Source organism: Garra rufa, chromosome 10 (assembly GCF_049309525.1).
Source record: "Garra rufa chromosome 10, GarRuf1.0, whole genome shotgun sequence".
Lineage (NCBI taxonomy): Eukaryota > Metazoa > Chordata > Actinopteri > Cypriniformes > Cyprinidae > Garra > Garra rufa.
In genome coordinates this window covers 27,839,447-27,860,881 of record NC_133370.1, presented here as the reverse complement: position 1 = coordinate 27,860,881, position 21,435 = coordinate 27,839,447, and the positions used below count along the sequence as shown (strand labels likewise).

Sequence of the window (21,435 nt, the reverse complement as noted above, 5' to 3'; positions counted from 1 at the left end):
CTGACCGCTTGGACTTGAAGTTGTAGGTCATTCTTCTCTTGGAGAAGAGATACCATTTTTTCTTCTAGCTCTTTCCTTCGTGCTTCAGATTTAGCAAAGGCCTCTTTAAGCTTGGCAAATTCATCTTTCATATTTGCCATCTCTTTTTCTGCTTCTGCTGACTTCAGTAGAGGTTTGATCTTGAAGAATAGCTTCATCCAGGGCCAATTCTTCACCCCCATGAAGGCACGGACATTCCACTGGATAACCAGTAGGGCATCCCTGTGAGGACATTCCATTTTTATGTCAGAAAATATCACTAAACAAGTGAACTAAAGAAACACAGTGAACAAATATGTGGAATTCTTGCCTTCTTTCGACTATCTTCTGGAACTCAACTCTTGCAAGGAGCCCTCTGGATCTAGCTTGAATACCAGTAATAATTAGAGACAGTCTGTCATCTCTCATTTCTTCCAACTGACCCAGTAAACCAGCTTTGAAGAACACCTAAGCAGAATTTGTTATAGAAATATGCATTTTACTCACAGTACTACATTACCATTGTCGTATTTGCTCTCAGATTAATGTAAGTTTTCACCTTTGTGTGTCCAAATTTATATTGATTGTGATCAATATCCAGTGAACCCAAGAGTTTCTCTGCTCCTTTTCTGCTATCTATGAATTGACCTTCAGGTATGGCTGCAGGATTTAGGATTCGGTACCTGTAAATAAGTAAAGAACGTCTCTAATGGAAAGAGTTGTTGTGAATTTAGAGTTTAAATAGAGTTCACCGAAAATTTTAATTCTATCATTAATTTCTCAACCTCATGTCATTCCAAACCCAAAAGACCTTCGCTTGTCTTCAGAACACAAATTAAGAAATTTTTGATGAAATCCGAGAGCTTTCAGACCTTCCATAGACAACAAAAGTCCCACCATGTTCAAGGTCCAGAAAGGTACCAAGAACATTAACAAAATAGTCCATGTGACATCAGCACCAATAGCCTTGAGGGCAGCACGCCGACATATAGCACCATTGCGCTCCGGGTGTCCCATGTTCAAATCCCGTCTCGAGGACCTTTCCCGATCCCATCCCCTATCTCTCTCCCACTTTGCTTCCTATCAATTCTGATCTGTCCTATCACAATAAAGGCAAAAATGCCAAAATAAATGGTCTAACTAATAGTCCAAGTTAAATAGTGACATCAGTGGTTCAACTGTAATTTTATGAGGCTACAAGAATACTTGTTGCACAAAAAAACTAAAATAACAACTTTATTCAACAATTCTTCTCCTATGATTTATCCTGGCACCATTTTGGAGAGTACCATGACGTATACAATGTTCTTGGTACCTTTCTAGACCTTGACCTTGGTAGGACCCTTGCTGTCTATGGAGGGTCAGAGAGCTCTCAGATTTCATCAAAAACATCTTGATTTGTGTTCTGAATATGAACAAAGGTCTTACGGGCTTGGAACGACTTGAGTAATTCATGACAGAATTTTACATTTTTGGTGAACTAACCCTTAAAATGTCAGAGAATTATAATAACCTCTGTTTGAAATCTCCATAGAGGATTCTATTGGGGAAGCCCTTCCTGCAAATCCTAATGCCCTCCAAAACACCATTACAGCGTAGCTGGTGCATGACCAAAGGGTTCTCCATTGCACCAGGAGTCTTCGTCTCATTAGGTATGATGCAGCGCACAAAATGAGGGTGAGTTGATCTTAGGTTTGTCATTAACTTATTTAAGTTTTCCTGTAGGGAAAAATGTACACAGAATTTAAGACAGAAAGCCACTGGAAAGCTTCATAACATTAGTATACATCATCTATTCTTTTGTTTATTTTTTCATTGCGTATGATCATTTGGGTCTGAAATTCAATTACCCTGTGAAGCGCAGACACAGTTTGGAAGGAGGAGCCCTTCTTCTTACTTCCTCCTACTTTGCCTCCCTTACCATTATCTTGAGCTGGTCAAAACAAGATACAGTAATTATTTCAGTGCAGTAGCGCTTGAAACACTCATAAGTGCATATTAGATTCTATTGTGCAAATATTATTTATTCATACTGTAGAAACATACCAGACTCTGACCCAGCATAATTAGCAAAGAGCATTGACAGGAGCTTGACTGTAGACTTTTGAAAGAGTCCAACAACAGTCTCATTCAGTGGGTCTTTGTTCTTCACCAGCCAGTTGTTGATATTATAGTCAACTGTACCAGCATAGTGAATCAGAGAAAAATGAGACTCTGGCTTCCCTTTGATGGCTCTTGGTTTCTGAAAGTTGTTTGATTTCCCAAGGTGGTTATCATAAAGCTTTGCTTTAAAGGTTGCATCACTGGCTTTGGGAAACATGCACTCTTCTTCAAGGATGGACATGATGCCCATTGGCTGAATAAAGAAGTTGATAGGATTGAGTTACTGACTTAAAAAGTCAGTTAAATTTAAAGCACCTTCCATGTATAACAGCATTATTGTTTGCACTACATACTTTTTCAATGAGATCAATGCAGGCCTGCAAGTCCATGCCAAAGTCAATGAACTCCCATTCAATCCCTTCTTTCTTGTACTCTTCTTGTTCCAGCACAAACATGTGGTGGTTGAAAAACTGTTGCAGCTTTTCATTGGTAAAGTTGATGCAGAGTTGCTCAAAGGTGTTGAACTGTAGTTTTTAAATAATTGAAAGGAATTGAAAGTATAAGTTAGACAATGATATGTATTTTAAACTTGACAACATGTGGATTTATCCATGAAGACTTACATCAAAGATCTCAAACCCAGCAATATCCAGCACTCCAATGAAGTATTGCCGAGGTTGTCTGGTGTCCAGTGACTGATTGATTCTTACAACCATCCAAAGGAACATTTTTTCATACACTGCCTTGGACAGTGCACCAATAGCGTAGTACACCTGAGCACAGAGAAGCATTTGTATGGTTTGCCATTACATGGATAAATGGGTTTCATTTTGATACTGACACTCCAACTCACCTGCTGGACATTTTGTCCTTTGGTGACCCACTCATTCCCTACTTTCACTCTTGGGTGGCATAAACCTTTGATTAGGTCAGCAGAGTTGAGGCCCATCAGATACGCAACTTTGTCTGCATCTGTAGAAGTAATAAAGTTTTAATAAGATAAGTTTGCATTTAGTTTGCTACTTTCTAATTTTATTCTACATACCTTCAGTCCCATCAGCTTCTGCTTGCTCCTCCCTCTGCTTTTGTTTGAACTTCATATTGCCATAATGCATTATGGCTCCAATTAGTTTATAGATGCCATTTTTCTCCTCCTGAGTAAAGCCTAGTACATCAAAGGCCTCCTAAAGTTTACAAAATTAGAAGTGTCATATGAGAGCTTTGCAGTGACAGAAAAAATGTGATGGATGTAAATCGATTCATTATTACATCAGTGGCAAGTAGTTCTTCGCCATCGTTAATTGAGGCTACGGTTGTTTCTCCTTGAGAGATGTAGGCGTAGTCATAGGGGTTATTGGTGATGAGCAGCATCTCTATTTTAAGAGAAGGAAAGAACTGTCAGTGTGTAGTGGTAAAATTGTAAAAGCCATTTGACTGCAGGATATCTACTGCGTCTTACCCAGTAGCTCAGGTTTCCGTTGAGAAAGGATTTGGTAGAAAATGTGATAGTCCCTTTCAGCTTTAAGCTGAAACGTCACCCTTGACTTCTCCAGAAGATCTGATATTTATATATATTTTTAAAAGTTAGTCTTTGACCTTCAGTGTTTTTGTATCACCAAAGTAAAAAGATATTTAAAAAAAAATGAATGATTTCTTACATGTCTCAATGTCAGCAGAGGCCAGCTTTCCACTGGCAGCAAAGTGAATTCGGATGAATTTTCCCTAAAGAATGGTAAAATTATAATATTATGAAATTAAACACAGTGAATGCATTATTAATAGTATAATTGACCCCCTTTGGGCATTAAAATAGTACTGTCAGGATTTACTAAAGATGCACAGTGAAGAATTAGTACTAAAAAAGTTGTGAACACAGTTATTGAATATGCATGCATGCTTATTGAATATGCATTTGTAGGAGTTTCCCTTTCAGATACAAAATTTATGAGAGTAGAGTATTAAAATAAATCACACAATCAAAAATCAAGCCCTTAATGCCTAAAATGAGTTGAGAGACACTCAATACTTGATTCAATTAACTTGAACTGCAATTTAGGCTGAAATTAAATGGAAGGATTTCATTTTTTCTATTTTGAATGTTTTACACCATAATTATATACTAAATATATACTATCACATTTATCATGGCTCGGGATGCAGTATTCCATCTGCCAACCCTATATTCTCTTTAGATCGTTTTGGTTTATCCAGGAGAGGGTGTTCTCACACTATATCTGTTGTAACATACATGCTATACATTAGCCAAAATGTAAATTTGATAACTTTACATGTTCACTAAAAGTTTTACATAAATGTTCAATGCTGAAGCTTACAAATCTTGAGGAGTTGTCATTTCTGATGGTCTTTGCATTACCAAAAGCTTCCAAAGCAGGATTAGCCTGGATGATTTGATCCTCCAGGGTTCCCTGTAATGAAACACTAGATGTTTCAGTATCGTTTCAATCAGTTTATTATAAATTAATGTAGAAACAGATGACTCTCATAAAAATTATACTTGCCTTTTTTTCTAACCCATCTTTCTTTGCTGAGCCTCCAGCTGCAATGCTTGCAAAATACTGAATGACTCTCTTTGTGTTTACAGTCTTTCCTGCACCAGATTCTCCGCTACAATAAAACAGAACAGAAAAATAAATAGTTTAAATCTTTAAAATTATGTAAAGTATTTAATTACCCAAGTAATTACATTCAAAGATAAGTCATTGTACTTACGTGATCAGAATTGACTGGTTTTCCCTGTCTGAAATAGAGAAGATTGTAATGTTACTAATTCTTGAGTTATGGCTTCACTATTATCTTTAAGAAGATAATGCTCATCCAAAGTTTTGTCCAGAATTCAAAAAGCTAAATACAAGTACTCTCAGAACTGCAGATTTGTGGCTTTGTCCATACCTGTTAGCATGTACTGGTAGGCATTATCAGAGATGGAAAAGATGTGGGGAGGAGCTTCACTCCTCTTTTTTCCTCTGTATGCTATAACCACCTCCTGATTGTACACCGGTAGCCACTTGTAAGGGTTGACAGTGACACAGAACAGCCCTGAGTAGGTCTGTGGGGAAGGGACAAATAAAGTTCAGCAGTTGAAGCTAATAAGGATGAATTCTTAAGTGACACTGAGGTGGTCTGCTCTTACATAGATCATCCATGCTGCATAGCGCTCTTTGAGGTTGAACAGCACAGCTGGCTCATGAAGGAAGGTGAACATTGCCATGTCTTCAATTTTATCAAACTTTGGTGGGTTCTGGGGATGAATGTCAGCTTCCTTTACACTGACAGTCTGTTAGAAGCAGAAAAATTAGAATTAGAACCATTAGAATAAAACTCTCATGTAAAACATCTAGTGCTATTGTGTGCAGATTGTATCGTAGAATTGGTTTCAAATCAAATCATCTTGAAGCATTTTTAGTTTTTTTTATATTATTTTAAAGTTATTACAAAATGTTGCTCATAATATTTTATTGACAACTGAAAATGTACCCTTTTAAAATAGCTTTCTCTCAGCTCCTTCAGATAATATTCAATTAGTTAAGCCTACCTTTCTTTTCTCAGTCACTACAGTGACTTTGTCACCTTCACGACTGACGATTGAAGCTTTCACATACTCTTCATCTGGATCAGGCACAAAACACTCCTTTTTCATATCAAATGGACGAGTTTGTGCTTCCAAACGCTCTCGGTCTGACTTCCGCAGGTAAGGAGCCGCTGCTCCAAACTCTGCCATATAAGCTTCCGCCATGATTGCCTTGTCTGGAGATGAGAAGGTAGGTTAAGTCCCTGTTTTTACAATATCAGACATGCTATGATCAAGCAGTATTTATGATAGTTGAGCATTGCCTCACAGCTTTCAGCTTTGAAATATAAATATAGAAAATGTTTTTAAACATTAAAATTGAGCATGACTCTTACCTGATGTGCACCAGGTGTGGCGGCTGAAGAAGAACCTGTTAATGTAAACATTGTTTCATTGTTACTTCTTAAGGCTCAGATATGTGGACTGATACTTGTTTTAATCTTTGTGACATCACTAAACAACCTAATGCTTAAAAGATGTAATCAGAAGAAAGCAACACAATAAGAAGTTTGTGTCGTTATCTATTAAATGTCACATCACCATGCAGTTTTGGCTCAAATCTTACCCTCAGATAAAACCTCTGGCTTGTCTGGCGACCAACCATGAGATCTCTTTATAAAGGAAGTCACCCTCCCAAATTTGGGGAAGGCATCCCACAAGGCAGGAATGCTATTGCGTTTGAGCACTGTTAGGGTTCAACGAGGGTAGTTATGGGTATTAGGGGGAAACAAGAACCTGCTAGGTGAGTTAGGTCTTATCTTCGTTAGATTTGTTAGTGCGCTCCATATTAGGTTCTCGCTGATAGTGGAGCGCTAATTTAGGTCAGCTAAAAGAGTTAAGTGGTTTGCACTTAAATGAAATGTGAATGATTAAAGCCAGATGAAGTTGTACATTGTAGAATAGACATCTGAGGTGAATATTATTTCAAAACTTGGGACAAAGGAGCAAGATATTATTAGAAAATTCCATTTGCGTGTTCTTGTGGTAAGCCATCACCGCATTACTTTAGTGCCACATGAGGGTTTAACAGGCAACAAAGGGATTCAGATGCTGGATGTCTTAACAAACTTTAGATGGAATTCTATATTTGTCATCCAACATTGTTTAGAATACTCAGGAGGAGGTATCAGTTTTCAGTAAAGTGATACATTTGAACTGCATGCCATGTGGGCTCTCAATTACCCAGAGAGCTTAAGGGGGGTTAATATGCGACATTGTGTTTTTTGTCAGTCTTTGCAGAGACGCAAACAACAATATCAGATGCCCTCTGAGTCTGTATCTATATTAAGCATCTTAATCTGTGAGATTACCCAGGCGACAAGTGTCGAACAGCATGCACAGTGGTCTGTCACAGGTGTCATACTTTAGATTCAGTAAAAAAAGCTAATGGCAATACAATAAAAAAGTAAAGAGAAAACTTAAGTCCCCTGGGTAGGGAACGGTGTAGACTGAGGTTATTGCCATGCCATCCTTCATTATCATCCAGGAGCCAGCAAGTGTCTCCCCCAACAACCCAAGTTGTTGACAACCCAAGTTGTTGACAACCCATTGTTTCTTTGAGGACAAAGATAACCCTGTGAAATTCCTGCAGAGTGGATCTCACTGATTGAGGAGTGAAACCACCTCATACTGTGAGCCTGTGGACCTTACTTTATGTCTCTGCCAGGGATCAACTATAGTCCGTCACCTGGCCATCATAGATGTCTTTCCTCATAAATCAAGCCAAGTGACAGGTATACACAGAGAGACCCATCAATATTTTATGGTATGCTAAAATTCTTGTAATGGTATAGAGTCCTGTACTCCTATTAATTCTTTATGTAGGCTGCATGTGTTGTTATTTCTAAGCCAATGTCCTTGGAATTTGCTGCAACTGTGAGTGATGAAAGGGGCACTAATCCATGGGCCTCATGGGTGCACATTCTGCAGTCATGTAGTACAAATGAATGCGGACAGAAACATTGAAATGGTATTTAAAGGTAAATACAAAATACATAATTATAATAATACTGTAATAATACTTATTGTCATGTTTGTTTATTTTTAGAATATTTGAATAAGTCTGAATTGGATTTGATATCTACAACTGGCAGACATAACTGAAAGGTGAGTACTCTTGACAGTTACCACACAGAAAGGGTCAACAGATAAACAAGGAGTTAAGTGCCTATGACAAGTGATAAGACCGTTCTATTCTGACACCCAGCCACATCTTTTAAACGATGACTGGCGCCAAAGTGCAAAAGGAAGTGAGAAATGCCAAGCCATCGCTGAAGACTCAGTAAAGATAACGATGACCTCTGTAGTTTTGCAAAGTCAGAGCAACATTAGAAGCATCATTCTGACACACAGATATGTGCTTCATAATTAATTTGATCTCACTAGTCATAAAATAAAATCACTACTATCCATGAATGTGTAATTATAACAGCAGGCTGCTTAATTACACTTGAATGAATGAATGAATGATGCATTTATATAGCGCATTAATTGTGTATTGCCGTACACCCAAAGCGCTTTACAGTCACATGGGAGGATCTCTCCTCAACCACCACCAGTGTGCAGCATCCACTTGGATGATGTGACGGCAGCCACAGTACAACGGTGCCAGTGCGCTCACCACACACCAGCTACATGTGGAGAGGAGAGAGTGATATAGCCAATTCAATGAAAGGGGATTAATTTGTCATGGGATTACACACATATCCTCCAACTGTACTTGTCACGATTCTGGTCTGTGTTTCTGTGTCTGTGTTCTGTGACTTTTATTTTTTTTTGTTTCTCATTGTTGACTGTCTCCCTGCCACTCTGCTCCCTTGTTTATCCCCATGGACACTCATTTGACCACACCCACTCCTCGTTAGTTACCACGGTTACCAATTAGATCATTACCTCTGCCCTGTGTATAAATAGTCCTTGTGTTTTCTCTGTGCTTTGTTGGTTGTTAGATGTCTGTAATGGTTGCTCTCTGTTCGTGTCTGGTTTCCATGTTTCACCCATTTTGGATTATTTGTTGTTTTCTTGGATTTTCAATAAACTCCTGCACGTAGATCCTCACCTCATCTTGCCTCTTCTCCGCAGCGTTACAGTACTGCTGCAGTTTTATATTTTAATGTGACATGATTGACCACGTTATCAAGAATTATAAATACATATGCAACTTGCGTATTTAAAATGTGTAAAACAAAATCGAATGACACTCTACTACTGCGAATGGGATTATTATAGTCATAACAGGTATGATTAATATAAATGAATGTGTAATATTAGACCACATATTCTTCATTAGTTTATTTTACCCCTCTTGGTGTGATGCACGTCTCACCTACTCAGCAAGGCAGAGAACGACACTGAGGCCTGTGAGAGGTCTGCCCTGAGGTAAGTTACATCTAGACTACAAGGTAGGAACCATTGGAGGTCTAATTATGTGTTTTCGCACCACATAGTTCTAGGAACTCAGTTCTAGAAACTAGCCAGCTGTCAGAGTTCTACCCCAGCCAGACCCACAAGCCACGCCCCCTGAATACACACACACACGTTCCCAGTCACCTGACTTCTAATTACTCACCTGATTTCACTTACCACACCCCTATATAAACCTGGACTGTTCACATCACCGGCGTCTGGTTTACAGATCACATCCCCAGCGATTGCTGTATCTCCATGACTGTTTTGGACTCTGTGTTTCCCTGTCTTCTCCGTTGGATCTACTTACCCGAACTTTGGAACTCCTCAGATAAGAATACTCACCTCAAAACCTGCTGCAAAATACTTACCGTTCTGTCAATAAACTCACCGTTAATGTTTTATACTTACCTCCGTCTCTGCCTCTTTGTATGCTGTGACACCAGCATAGTGGTTCCCAGAACCAGTTTCCCCTTTTCGGCCATTTCCCTGGTTGTACTCACACCGTCAGCAGGAACTCTGAAGTGGCTGACAGCGTCATTATTATTTGTGGCATTTTGAATGGAGGACGCCATTGTTACGCTTTACGTGCTGGATGGACGAGACGAGATGCAAAGTACAATTAGAACAATATATTTATTAATCTTCTGACAGGAATATTCAACGTTTACATCACATAAAGACCGACAGAGAACTCAGGAAACAAACAGACTTATAAAGACAGACTAATAATTAAACACAGGTGACGGGGATGATGACAAACGAGGACTAAACCAAATGATCACAAAATGACAGGGGGAAACCAGATGGGAGAAACCAAAGACCACAACAAACAGAACTATGACATTACGCCCCCCTCCGAATAGGTGCATCCTCGCACCGTAGAAAGAGAAAAAAAAAAGAGAGGGGCGGCAAACCAGAAACATAGAGTCCATGAGGGAGGGGGCTTTGGTGGAGGACGCAACCGAAGAGGGGGACCGAAAGAAAAGTCCAAGGGGCAAAAAAGACAGTTCAAGGGGGCGACGACGGTGGGAGGAGCCAGGGAGGAGACAGGAGGGACCCGAAGCAGGGGAGACTCAGCAGGACCCAGATTGCAGCCAGGATGACGGCCCACGGAGGAGCCGACGGAGGGAGGAGCCATGGTGGAGGAAGGACCGCCGACTCCAGGGGGCCGACCGACAGAGGCAGAGCAGTTGGTGAGGACAGAGGCGGAGATGGAGGGCCGAAGATCCAGGGCGACACCGCGGATCCGGAGGGCCAAGGCGGAACTAGAGGCTCTGGCGACCGAGGCGGAAGCGGAGTACTGGAGGTCCGTGGCGGAGCCGGAGCGACAGAGGACGAAGGCGGCGCTGAAGGGAAGGAGGAGCCTGACAGAGCCGGAGGGACAGAGGGACGAGGAGTGGAGTCCCGAGGCGGCGGATGGTCGACGACTGACCAAGGCGGAGCCGGAGAGATGATGGAGCCCGGTGGAGCTGGTGGGCCGACGGACGACGGTGGAGCTGAGGGCGTTGAGAGCCGTGGTGGAGCCGCAGGGTCGGAGGGCCGAGGTGGAGATCTGGGCTCAGAGGCTGGAGGCGGAGCTGAGGGATCCTCCAGCCATGCCACCGATTGACGGCTGGGCGGAACCAGTGGGGATTCAGGACGGCTGGGCGGAACCAGCGGGGACCAGGCAGATCCAGACAGAAGAGGGCGGGTGGGAGGGAAGTTAAGGCAGGTCAGTGGCTCTGAGAAAAAGTCTATTAAGTCATATGATTTATCATCCACAACTTCTGAAAAGAAGTCAATTAAGTCCCCAGAGATGTCTTCCAGCTCACCCCCAGCGGTGTTGCAGTGGGCAGGGCTCTCCATTTCCCTCACTTGCTCCACGTCGCAATCCACCGTCGCAGATGTAGAATCCAGCTCACACACCTGATCAGTCGGAGAGGGCTCTGGCTCTGTCGCTCGCGGCTCTAGTCCCTCATCCGCGGTGCGCTCGGGTTCGTGCTCTGCGTGTCGGGGTGATGGTTGGCTGCTCTCTGGGTCATGAGTGGGGCTGGTGTCATCCTCCACGGTCAAGGAAGCTCTGCTGGACACCAGCACCCACTCGATGTAATCAGCGATGCTCTCTCGAGGACCCTCCCCGGACAGCTGTGCCTTGATGGTGTTGTTGAGTCCATTTCGGTAGAATGTGCACAGGCAGCTGTCCGGGTAGTGCATGTAAGGCACGAGGTGGACAAAGTCTCTGGTGTGGTCCTCGAGAGAGCGGTTCCCCTGCTCCAGAAGGATGATGAGGACGGCGGGATCATCCATGACAAAAAAAATAAATAAATAAAAAACACTGAGACAAAAACGGAAAAGAAACGCAGGGGAAAAACGCTGTGAACTGTATCGGTCGGTCTTTTCTGTTACGCTTTACGTGCTGGATGGATGAGACGAGATGCAAAGTACAATTAGAACAATATATTTCATAATCTTCTGACAGGAACATTCAACATTTACATCACATAAAGACCGACAGAGAACTCAGGAAACAAACAGACTTATAAAGACAGACTAATAATTAAACACAGGTGACGGGGATGATGACAAACGAGGACTAAACCAAATGATCACAAAATGACAGGGGGAAACCAGATGGGAGAAACCAAAGACCACAACAGAGAACTAAGACAGCCATGATCGGAGCTGTTTTTATTGTGTGTCGTGGGTTTTGTGATAATGCAAATTGAATGTAAACACACGATTTACACAATTAAAAGAGCACAAAAATCTGACTAAATCTTCTATGACAACTTGCAGTGTTACATATCATCAAGGCTTTGAAAAGAACACAACACTTCAAACAAAAGGTAGCTATGCCATTATTATCATCGCTGTTTTTCATGTGCGTGGTACAATGGGATATAATACTACCATTTAACTCCATAATCCATACCGAAATCCGACAATGAAAATATACATGTAAATAAATACATATAAAAATTATTTGTGTTTGGGACACAAATATGAGTACAGAGACTGTAGTGTACACTGTAAGTTTGTTTAGTATGAATAAACAGTGCTCATAAACGGCTGTTGAGATAGTATTCTCAAGGGAAAAAAGTTGAGGCTTGGACCCGAGAACAGTGTTTGTTGGATGTGCATTATGTCATCACTTAACTAGCGAATAGAACTGTCTCAGACCCTGCTCTGAAGTAGGAGCTAATTTAGTTTCCTCAAACAGAGTTGCTAGAACTACATACGTTCCTAGTTCCTGTGGTGCAAGCATGCCAAAAAGCGAGAACTTCCACCAATATTTCTCTGAATTATGAAAAGGTTCCTCCAGTTTGAAAGCCCCTATTGACAACAAAATTAAAGATTATTTTAAAAATACACTAAAGGTTCTTTATTGGCATTGATGGTTCCATCGAATCTTGACCATTCATGGAACCTTTCATATGCAGAAAAGGTTCTTAATATTGGAAAAGAGTTCTTTTTAAATTTTAAAATGTTCTTCAAAATGTTTTTTTTTTAAGAATTGTTCACTGAAAAGTTCTTTAGGGAACCACAAATTGTTATTCTATGGCATCACCATAGAGACACCCCTTTGAAATCTTTATTTTCAATAGTATAACTGGATTTGTTAATGATCTGGGACTGGTATGTGTAAAAATATCAATTACATGATATGAGAAGTCTTTTTTAGCTTTTGTGTTTCTGTTTTGTAGCATAATAGCCTTTGGTATATTCTACAGGATTTTTCTGTGCACATTTTTATATTATCTGTACATGAAATACATAGTAAGGCAAGTATAAAGATGGTCTGCCGCATTGAAGTATCAATGCAGCTGTCTGTGGTTATATGCATAAGTGCTTCAGAGTTCATTGCTTTCCCCTTTCTGTCCAAACTATTTTGAGAACCAAAGGCTTTGTTATATCTCTTTCCATTTTATACATATAGCATGTCTCTGTGTGACACTTTAAACCCTCAATCCCTGCTGTAATGTAGCATGTGCAGTAAAGTTCTGCTTAGTACATTGAGTTCATTATGGTCATTGTTTACCGTAAAAATACAACCTATGAAAAAAGTTAAATTGTCACATTGCCGATACATTTTAGAACTCTATAAATGTATATCTCTCATTGAGGCAGTTTAAAAAACAAATTGAAAACCAGGGGTTGTGATTTATTATTTACACTTTCCACAGGGGATGTTCAGTATTAGAGCCTAGAGTTCTGTATGTTTGAGACAAAGCTACAAAAGCAGTGATGGGCAAGCTACTTGGAAAATGTAGTGAGCTAAGCGAACAGTTACTCTTCAAAAGTTACTGGGCAGCCGTGGCCTAATGGTGAGAGAGTTGGGCTGGTAACTCAAAGTTTGCTGGTTCAATTCCCACACCGGCAGGAATTGAAGTTGGGGATTGTGAATGAACAGCGCTCTTTCCACCCTCAATACCATGACTGAAGTGCCCTTGAGCAAGGCACTGAACCCCCAGTTGCTCCCCGGGCGCCGATGTGTATTCACAGTGTGTGTGTGCGCGTGTGTTTGTTCACTTCTCACTGCTGTGTGTGTGTGTGTGCACTTGGATGCGTTAAATGCAGAGGGCCAATTTCGAGTATGGGTCACCATACTTGACAATACGTCATGACTTTTTTTTAAATGAAGCTTAAGCTTCATTGGGTAATGTAGCAAGCTACAGTATCATGGCAAAAGTAGTTCACTACATCTAAGCTATTTTTTAAAATTTCATTTTTCTATTGAACCAACATCATACCAAGTCAATGCTCTCTCAGTGATCAATTAAATTGTCAGTCATACAGTCATACAAGTTTAGTTTAATTGTTTATTTAACCACTCTTCCAAACCAATATGGCAACAAAAATCAGTATCATGTACAGGGCTGGATTTATCTCATTTTTGGGGGGGTTGAATTCTTTCTTGAAACAATTTAAAAAAACAATGGCACCAGTTTCAGAATATTAAACGAATAAAACAGGGAAAACATGAAATTTGTAAATAAAATAATTTTATACATATAATTGAATAACATAGTCTATATTTGAATGGGTGTTTATCAACTGATTGCATGTCGTCAGAGTTTACAGTGTTGACAGCTTCATAAAAAATGGAAGCGCTGTAGATTGGCTGTATATAGCTACTAAAATATGACACACAAAAACAGCACTTTAATTTACTGCCATTTTTGAACAAAGATAGTGATTGATTTCATGAATACTGGAGCCAGTTTTTTTTTTATTGTCAGAATCTATACAAATACAAAAATAAAAACAAATCACAAACATTTGCAGTCAAGACTGTGAATAAAAGACAAGTGTGGAATGTAAGCCAGATTTGGCCCAGACCCGGTTACTATCTGGGAAGCAAAGCTAAATTATACTGTAAATTTGTTAACTGACAGTAAGAATATATAACCAAATCAAGCGGCTGTTTTCGTTTGCAGAAGGTAAAACACATTAACATAAATTGTAAGTCTTTGAGAGGAAAAAATAAACCGAGAGGTCACAGCGGCTAGGCCTATAAGTCACATTTTATTATATTCTGAAATAAACAGACATGTTTTGACATTATTTCCCTCACTCCACAACAAATTCTTTATTTTGCTATGAAATCTGGTCATTTTTTGTTTGTTTGTTTGTTTGTTTTTGCTAAGAACGAACCGAAACATTTTGCCTTTCGCCATGAATTTGACACCCACCCTCTGCCCATCTCATTACTTACTTCTGAGTTTGAGATCTTCCCAGAGCACTAGCCTGCTTAAAACACTAAAATCAAGGCGCCCATCACTAGTTCTAATAATACCTTTTGCATTGCAGATTATACAGTTTTCTGTTGCTATGTGGGCGCTCAGTTTTTTTCTGACATTTAGCTAAAATATAAAGATTCAGTGCTTCACATAAGCAATTTGGTTGTTGTGACAACAAATGCTAGACTAAGACACACTTTTCTCATCTCCTTGAATGCAAAAAAAACATTAGCCTATAAATACAGTGCTGTGTTATAAATACAGAAAACATGTACTTTTCAATCAACACTTCTTTATTTACCTCAAGTCTGCAAACACGTTGAGATGCTTCAGACTGCGCGCCGCACTTCATTCACGAGAGAGGCGGGAGGAATAATACGGTTTGACTGACAGTTTAATGAGCCAATGGCGTCACGAGGTTTAGTGGCGGTGACGTCGCTTACTGACCCAGGATCAGTGATCCATTCCGTAGCAGTTATATTTCCGATTTGAGCTTAAAGTATAGAAAAATATATAGCTTGTAGCTTTTGTTGACGCTACCGCGCTACTTAATCAAAATAATAGCTTAGCTACTGAAAAGCTATTTGATTCAGAAAACAGCGACGCTACCACCACGCTACTGAGAAATGTAGTTAAGCTAGTAGCGCTACTGCCCAACACTGTACAAAAGCACCTGAGAAACTCTCATATACACTTGGGGATCACTGTGTACCTTTTGATAAATAGAAAATCTCCAAGTGTGTGGTCACATTAATAATACAGTAAATATATGTAGATGTTATTTAATTTACATGAAATTAAATTCCCAGAAGAGTGCTTATTTTTGAATATAGCATTATATAATGTGGTAACTTAATAAAAGCAGCACAGTAATACATACACACAAGACAACAGACTAGATGCATAGTGACTTTATTTCATGGAAGTGTGGGAACACAATAGTGTACAGAGAGCAAGGCAAACAAGTTAAGGTGATTTCAGAAGATTTCCAGGACTTCATTCTTCATCAAACCCTTTCTGTGAGAGAAAAATGTTGACAAGGGAAACGGTATTATAGAATGTTGACAGAATCTCTTTTAATAAGCCAAATATATTGATGACATAACTTATACTCAAATATTTGTGCCCAGTCTTTTTGCTTTGTGCTCTCTAGAATGAGATAAACCCTTCCTGTAATAAATACCTACCACAGACTAGCAAGTAGCAAATCATGGTGGCTGTCAGACGTATTGGCCATTAAAAGAATAGTCCCATGCAAACTTAAATCAACCAACTTTATGAGCTTTACGTCATTTTAAGTAATTGTGTCCACTGTACCTTTGGCCCCACATCACGACTTTTGGCACGTAGTTTGTTCACTTGAGATTCAGCAATATCAGCCCTTTCCTCTGCTTCATCTAATTCATGCTGCAGCTTACGGAATTTGCCAAGGTGAATGTTTGCCTGTTCTTCCTGTTACAGGAGGCAAATATGACACATAAGGGATCAATATACTTCAGACAACACCATCCACAATGACTCTTTAGTGTATCTCTGAATTTCAAGAGCACTTACAGCTTCCTCAGCAGATCTTTTGTAAGCTTTGACTTTTAGTTGCAGCTTGTCGACCAAATCCTGAAGACGGGCGATGTTTTTACGATCCTCTTCAGTCTAGGTTTATACAACAAAAGATTAATTCAGTTTACATTATTTATTCTGATATTCAGAAGTTAAAATCATCTAACCCCACCTGATATGTAAGTTCCTTGATGCGGCGTTCATATTTACGGATCCCCTTAACAGATTCACTGCTTTTCTTCTGTTCACTTTCAACTTCACTTTCCAGCTCTCTTACCTAGGATTGAAACCATAGAAGTCCATTAGTCATTGATTTATGTCATCTTAATTGAGCAAGACTTTATAATAATCTGTGAACTCACCCTAGCCTCCAGTTTCTGGACTTGTTTCTTGCCTCCTTTCATAGCAATTTGCTCAGCTTCATCCAGACGGTGCTGCAGGTCCTTAATGGTCTGCTCCATGTTCTTCTTCATACGCTCCAGGTGAGCACTTGTGTCCTGCTCCTTCTTCAACTCCTCAGCCATCATGGCAGCATCAGTGATGGCCTTCTTAGCCTTTTCTTCTGCATTCCTGCATTCTTGCACTGCCTCTTCCACCTCACTCTGAAGCTGGGATATGTCAGTCTCCAGCTTCTTCTTCTGGTTTATGAGACTGGTGTTCTATAAATGAAATTTTGTAAGTTTGTGTTACAGTGACTTTTTATAATGTAACTTTACAACAAATGTTCATAAAGACGCTTACCTGAGAATGCAGAAGCTGGACTCTCTCAGTAACATCCAGCAACTCTTGCTCAGAAAGTTTACGTCCACGCTCTGTTTGTTCCAGAATAGCCCTGAGCTCTTCCAGTTCAGCCTGAAGCAAGGTATTACGTCTCTCTACAATGGCAGTGTTCTCCTTTAGATCATCATTGGCTCGAAGAGAGTCATCCAGCTGAAGCTGGGAGTCCTACAAAATGTTTCATTAAGGCAGGTCAGTTTTTTTTATATATAGACACACCAAGTTAATAATGAAATAGCAACACATCTGTTTTACCTTTAGATGGGCCTGAACAGACTTGAGTTGTTTTTGAGCCTCGGCTGCCTGTCTGTTAGCCTGGCTCAGCTGGATCTCCATTTCATTTAGATCTCCTTCCATCTTCTTCTTTATCCTGAGAGCTTCATTCCTACTACGAGTTTCAGACTCCAAAGCACTTTGCAAGGTGTCTATGGTCCTCTGCAGGTTTTTCTTTGATTGCTCCATTTCCTCATCTTTCTCAGTCAGCTTGCGCTCAATGTCAGCTTTTATTTGGTTAAATTCAAGCTGGGTCCTCAGGATTTTACCTTCCTCGTGTTCCAGAGAGCCCTGTAATAAACCAAATAAGCTTACTCATGTCATCATTGCACTTATTTTCATCAAATTTTTGTGGATACCCTCCTACCTCAGCCTCTTCCAGAGCAGCTTGTATCTCAGCTTTTTCTTGTTCCAGTTGCTTACGAATCTTCTCTAACTCATGGATTGTCTTTCCACTCTCACCAAGCTGCTCAGTCAGGTCAGAGATCTCCTCTATTAAGAAAAATAACATTACCATTTTGGAAATGACCATACATATTTGTAATTTTTATTAAGCATGTACAAAATAGCAGTGAAGAAACCTTGCAGAATCTTGTTCTCTCTCTTCATAGTCTCCAGGTGGTCCAGAGATTCCTCATAGGAGTTCTTCAACTTGAACAGTTCTGTGCTCAAAGATCTGGCTTCCTTCTGAGAGCTCTCCAGTTCACATTGAGACTCCTCATATTTCTGCTTCCATTCAGATAAGACCTAAAAAGAAAATGTTGTTAAATTACATTTTTATAATTAATGTTTTTTTTAAATAATAGTCAAATAATATTTGTGAATCTGGAACACAAAACCAGTCATAAAGGTCAGTTTTTAACTGAGATTTATACATAATCAAAAAGCTGAATAAATAAGCTTTTCATTGATGTATGGTTTGTTAGGATTTGGCTGAGATACAACTATTTGTAAATCTGGAATCTGAGAGTGCAACAAAATCAAAATATTGAGAAAATCGCCTTTAAAGTTGTCCAAATTAAGTTCTTAGCAATGCATATTACTAATCAAAAATAAGTGTTACATACTGCCTCTGAATTTTTTGTTGGATCAGGTTAAATATTTTTTTTTTTAAATTTATTTTTCACATTTGACAAAAACACATGCAAAAATTTCAGTGTGCAAGGACCTTAAGTCCCTTACATCCATTTTTTTATATATAATTCTGATAATATTACTATTAATCTAAAAAGTGAAAAATAGTAATAATAAATTATGAGTAAGTATCCAAACTTTGACTGGTATATTATATTTTTGAAATCTCTTTCTCTCTCTGTATATATACAGATGAATTAATACAATTATCAATCTTGTCTAAATGTTGTCTTAGTCACTTGTTTAAATATTACCTTGTCAAAGTTTCTTTGTTTCTTGTCTAAAGATGCAGCAGCAGTGTTGGCTCTCTCCACATCCACCATGAGATCTTCAATTTCATTTTGAAGTCTGTGTTTAGTCTTTTCAAGGGAAGAGCATTTAGCATTTACTGCCTCCACAGCCTCCTCAGCCTCCTGCAAACGCTGGGCCAGTTTCTTCCTGCATGAAAGTAATTAAAAGAACGGACTTTTGAAAAGTAGAACTCTAAAAAGTTCACAACTTGGCAGAGCATATAAAATAAGTTGAGCCTTCACTTTTTTGTATAGATCGACAAAGGAAACAAAATTAGGATGGGGCAGTCAATGCTGGATTCATTTATGGCCTTAGAGATATAATGGTTTCATATCTTACTTGGCTTCCTCCAACTCCTCAGTCCTCTGTATGGCATCAGTTTCATACTTTGTTCTCCACTGAGCCACCTCAGTATTAGCTTTAGACATGCTTCTTTGTAGCTCTGCTTTGGCCTCCTGCTCCTCCTCGTACTGCTCTCTGAGCAGATCTGTATCATGACGAGATGACTGCAGTGCATGTGCGAGAGCATTCTTCGCCTGGAAAAGAGTTTTTTGATTACTTTGTTATATACGATTACAAATTTCAAGTGTAAGCACTAGTAGGATACGTGGATAAGTATATGTTACCTTAATTTCTTCATCTAACTGCCTTTTTAGGTCCTCCAGTTGTTGACTAAAGGAGTTCTTACCCCTTGTCAGCTGAGAGATTAATGATTCTTTTTCTTCTAACTGTCTTGAATGTTCATCTAATTAATTGAAAGAAAACTGTTGTTATCAGTTGTCACCATTTTACAGTTGTCACCATTTTATAGTTTCAACAAAATTGTTTATTTACCATTTTCTGCCTGAAGCTTTGCCTTCTGGGTTGTAAAGTCACTGAGGGCCCTTTGGGTTTCCTCACACTTGTTTCGGTATTCATTCAGTTGATCTTCCAGAGATCTGTTAACTTTCTCCATGTTAGTCTATTTAAATAAATTGCATTAGTATAGACATAAGACAGAGGTTTAAAAACAGATGATTAAAGACTCTTATGCTAATGCCATGTTTATAGGATTAGTTCACCCTACATGCCATCCAAGATGTTCATGTCTGTCTTTCTTCAGTCGAAAAGAAATTAAGGTATTTGAGAAAAACATTCCAGGAAGTTTTCTCCGTGTTGACCTTATTCTCCAAAGAAACAAGCACATCACCATCTTCAAGAATTATGTTTCTGAACTTCCATTTTTGTGGTAGCTCTGTATATTTCTATGGCATCACTGTCTAAGAGTAATTTAGCAGGTAAAGTGGATTTATGTATTGTAAAGTTAACGAAAGTTATTGTGACCATTGCAATGAAATACAACTGGAAGACAGAAGACAGCAAACGCAGCGCTAAAAAGGGGCGGGGCTACAAAATGGGGATCAACACAATTCCAGCTGAAGAATAAGGGTCTTATCTAGCAAAACGATCAGTCATTTAAAAAAAAAATACTAATTTATATACTTATATACTTTAACCACAAATGCTCATCTTGCACTAGCTCTGTGATGCACGTCTACAACTTCTAGCTGGAAAGGTCACACGTGGTTAGTTCTTCTTCTGTGTAGTTTGGTTCAAAAAGCTAGGGTAGGGCGAAAAACCCCATGTCATTTTCTCCTCCAACTTCAAAATCATCTGACATTGTTTTTCCCTATTTTTGTGAAGGCCGTTTGACTGTCTTTGCACATTCGTTTTGTAAACACTGGTACTTCCACCTACGTAATGCATGACCTTTCCAAAATGACTATGTAATGGGGGAAGTCGAGCTAGTGCAAGACAAGCATTTGTGGTTAAAAAGTATATACTTTTTTTTTTAAATGACTAATTGTTTCACTGGATAAGGCCCTTATTTCTCAGCTGGGATCATGTAGAGCCCTTTGCATCAAAACTGCAATTTGGACCTTCGACCCGCTGATCCCAAGTCCACTATATGGAAAAAAATACTGTAATGTTTTCCTCAAAACCTTAATTTCTTTTCGACTCAAGAAAGAAAGTCATGAACATCTTGGATGGCATAGGGGTGAGTAAAATTATCAGGAAACTTTAATTCTGGAGTGAACTAATCCTTTAAAGGCTGAATGGAATCTTGTAACCTTTCCAAAGAGTTTGTCTTTTCACCTTGGATTTGACAGTCTGCTCCATGCTGGAGATCACATCATCCAGCTCCAGCCTAAGTTCACTTTTTTCCTTTTCCAGTTTTTGTTTGACTCTCTGCAGATTGTCTATCTGCTCTCCAAGTTCAGCCACACTGTCAGCTTGTTTCTTCCTCAGTGTGGCGGCCGTGGCCTCGTGCTGCAGAGTGGCCTCTTCAAGGTCTCTGCGAAGTTTCTGAAACTCTGCCTCTCGCTTTTTATTCATCTCAATCTGAGCAGCTGTAGATCCTCCAGCCTCCTCCAGTCTCTCACTGATCTCCTCCAGCTCTCTGGCTAAATCTGCTCTCTGCTTCTCCACCTTAGCTCGGGCAGCTCTTTCTGCCTCAAGCTCTTCTTCTAGCTCCTCAACTCGAGCCTAGCACAGAGTAGAAGATGAGTTTCCTTTCTCAAAAAT

General features: G+C 39.6%; 1 protein-coding gene across 1 annotated transcript in view; it reads right to left on the bottom strand.

Moving 5' to 3' along the window:
* The window catches only part of LOC141344536 (uncharacterized), a 34,714-nt gene that overhangs the window by 5,096 nt on the left and 8,183 nt on the right, over positions 1-21,435 (bottom strand). The window contains 32 exon segments of the mRNA XM_073849415.1: positions 6-261; positions 350-486; positions 578-701; positions 1,532-1,737; positions 1,869-1,951; positions 2,065-2,374; positions 2,475-2,645; positions 2,745-2,894; positions 2,975-3,093; positions 3,167-3,305; positions 3,391-3,494; positions 3,581-3,679; positions 3,780-3,843; positions 4,455-4,746; positions 4,852-4,879; positions 5,032-5,188; positions 5,273-5,416; positions 5,675-5,886; positions 6,276-6,395; positions 7,021-7,093; positions 16,156-16,488; positions 16,568-16,672; positions 16,758-17,054; positions 17,137-17,340; positions 17,428-17,736; positions 17,813-17,937; positions 18,027-18,192; positions 18,834-19,017; positions 19,210-19,406; positions 19,497-19,615; positions 19,705-19,831; positions 21,007-21,396. Coding sequence (XP_073705516.1) covers positions 6-261; positions 350-486; positions 578-701; positions 1,532-1,737; positions 1,869-1,951; positions 2,065-2,374; positions 2,475-2,645; positions 2,745-2,894; positions 2,975-3,093; positions 3,167-3,305; positions 3,391-3,494; positions 3,581-3,679; positions 3,780-3,843; positions 4,455-4,746; positions 4,852-4,879; positions 5,032-5,188; positions 5,273-5,416; positions 5,675-5,886; positions 6,276-6,395; positions 7,021-7,093; positions 16,156-16,488; positions 16,568-16,672; positions 16,758-17,054; positions 17,137-17,340; positions 17,428-17,736; positions 17,813-17,937; positions 18,027-18,192; positions 18,834-19,017; positions 19,210-19,406; positions 19,497-19,615; positions 19,705-19,831; positions 21,007-21,396 — 5,544 coding nt within the window.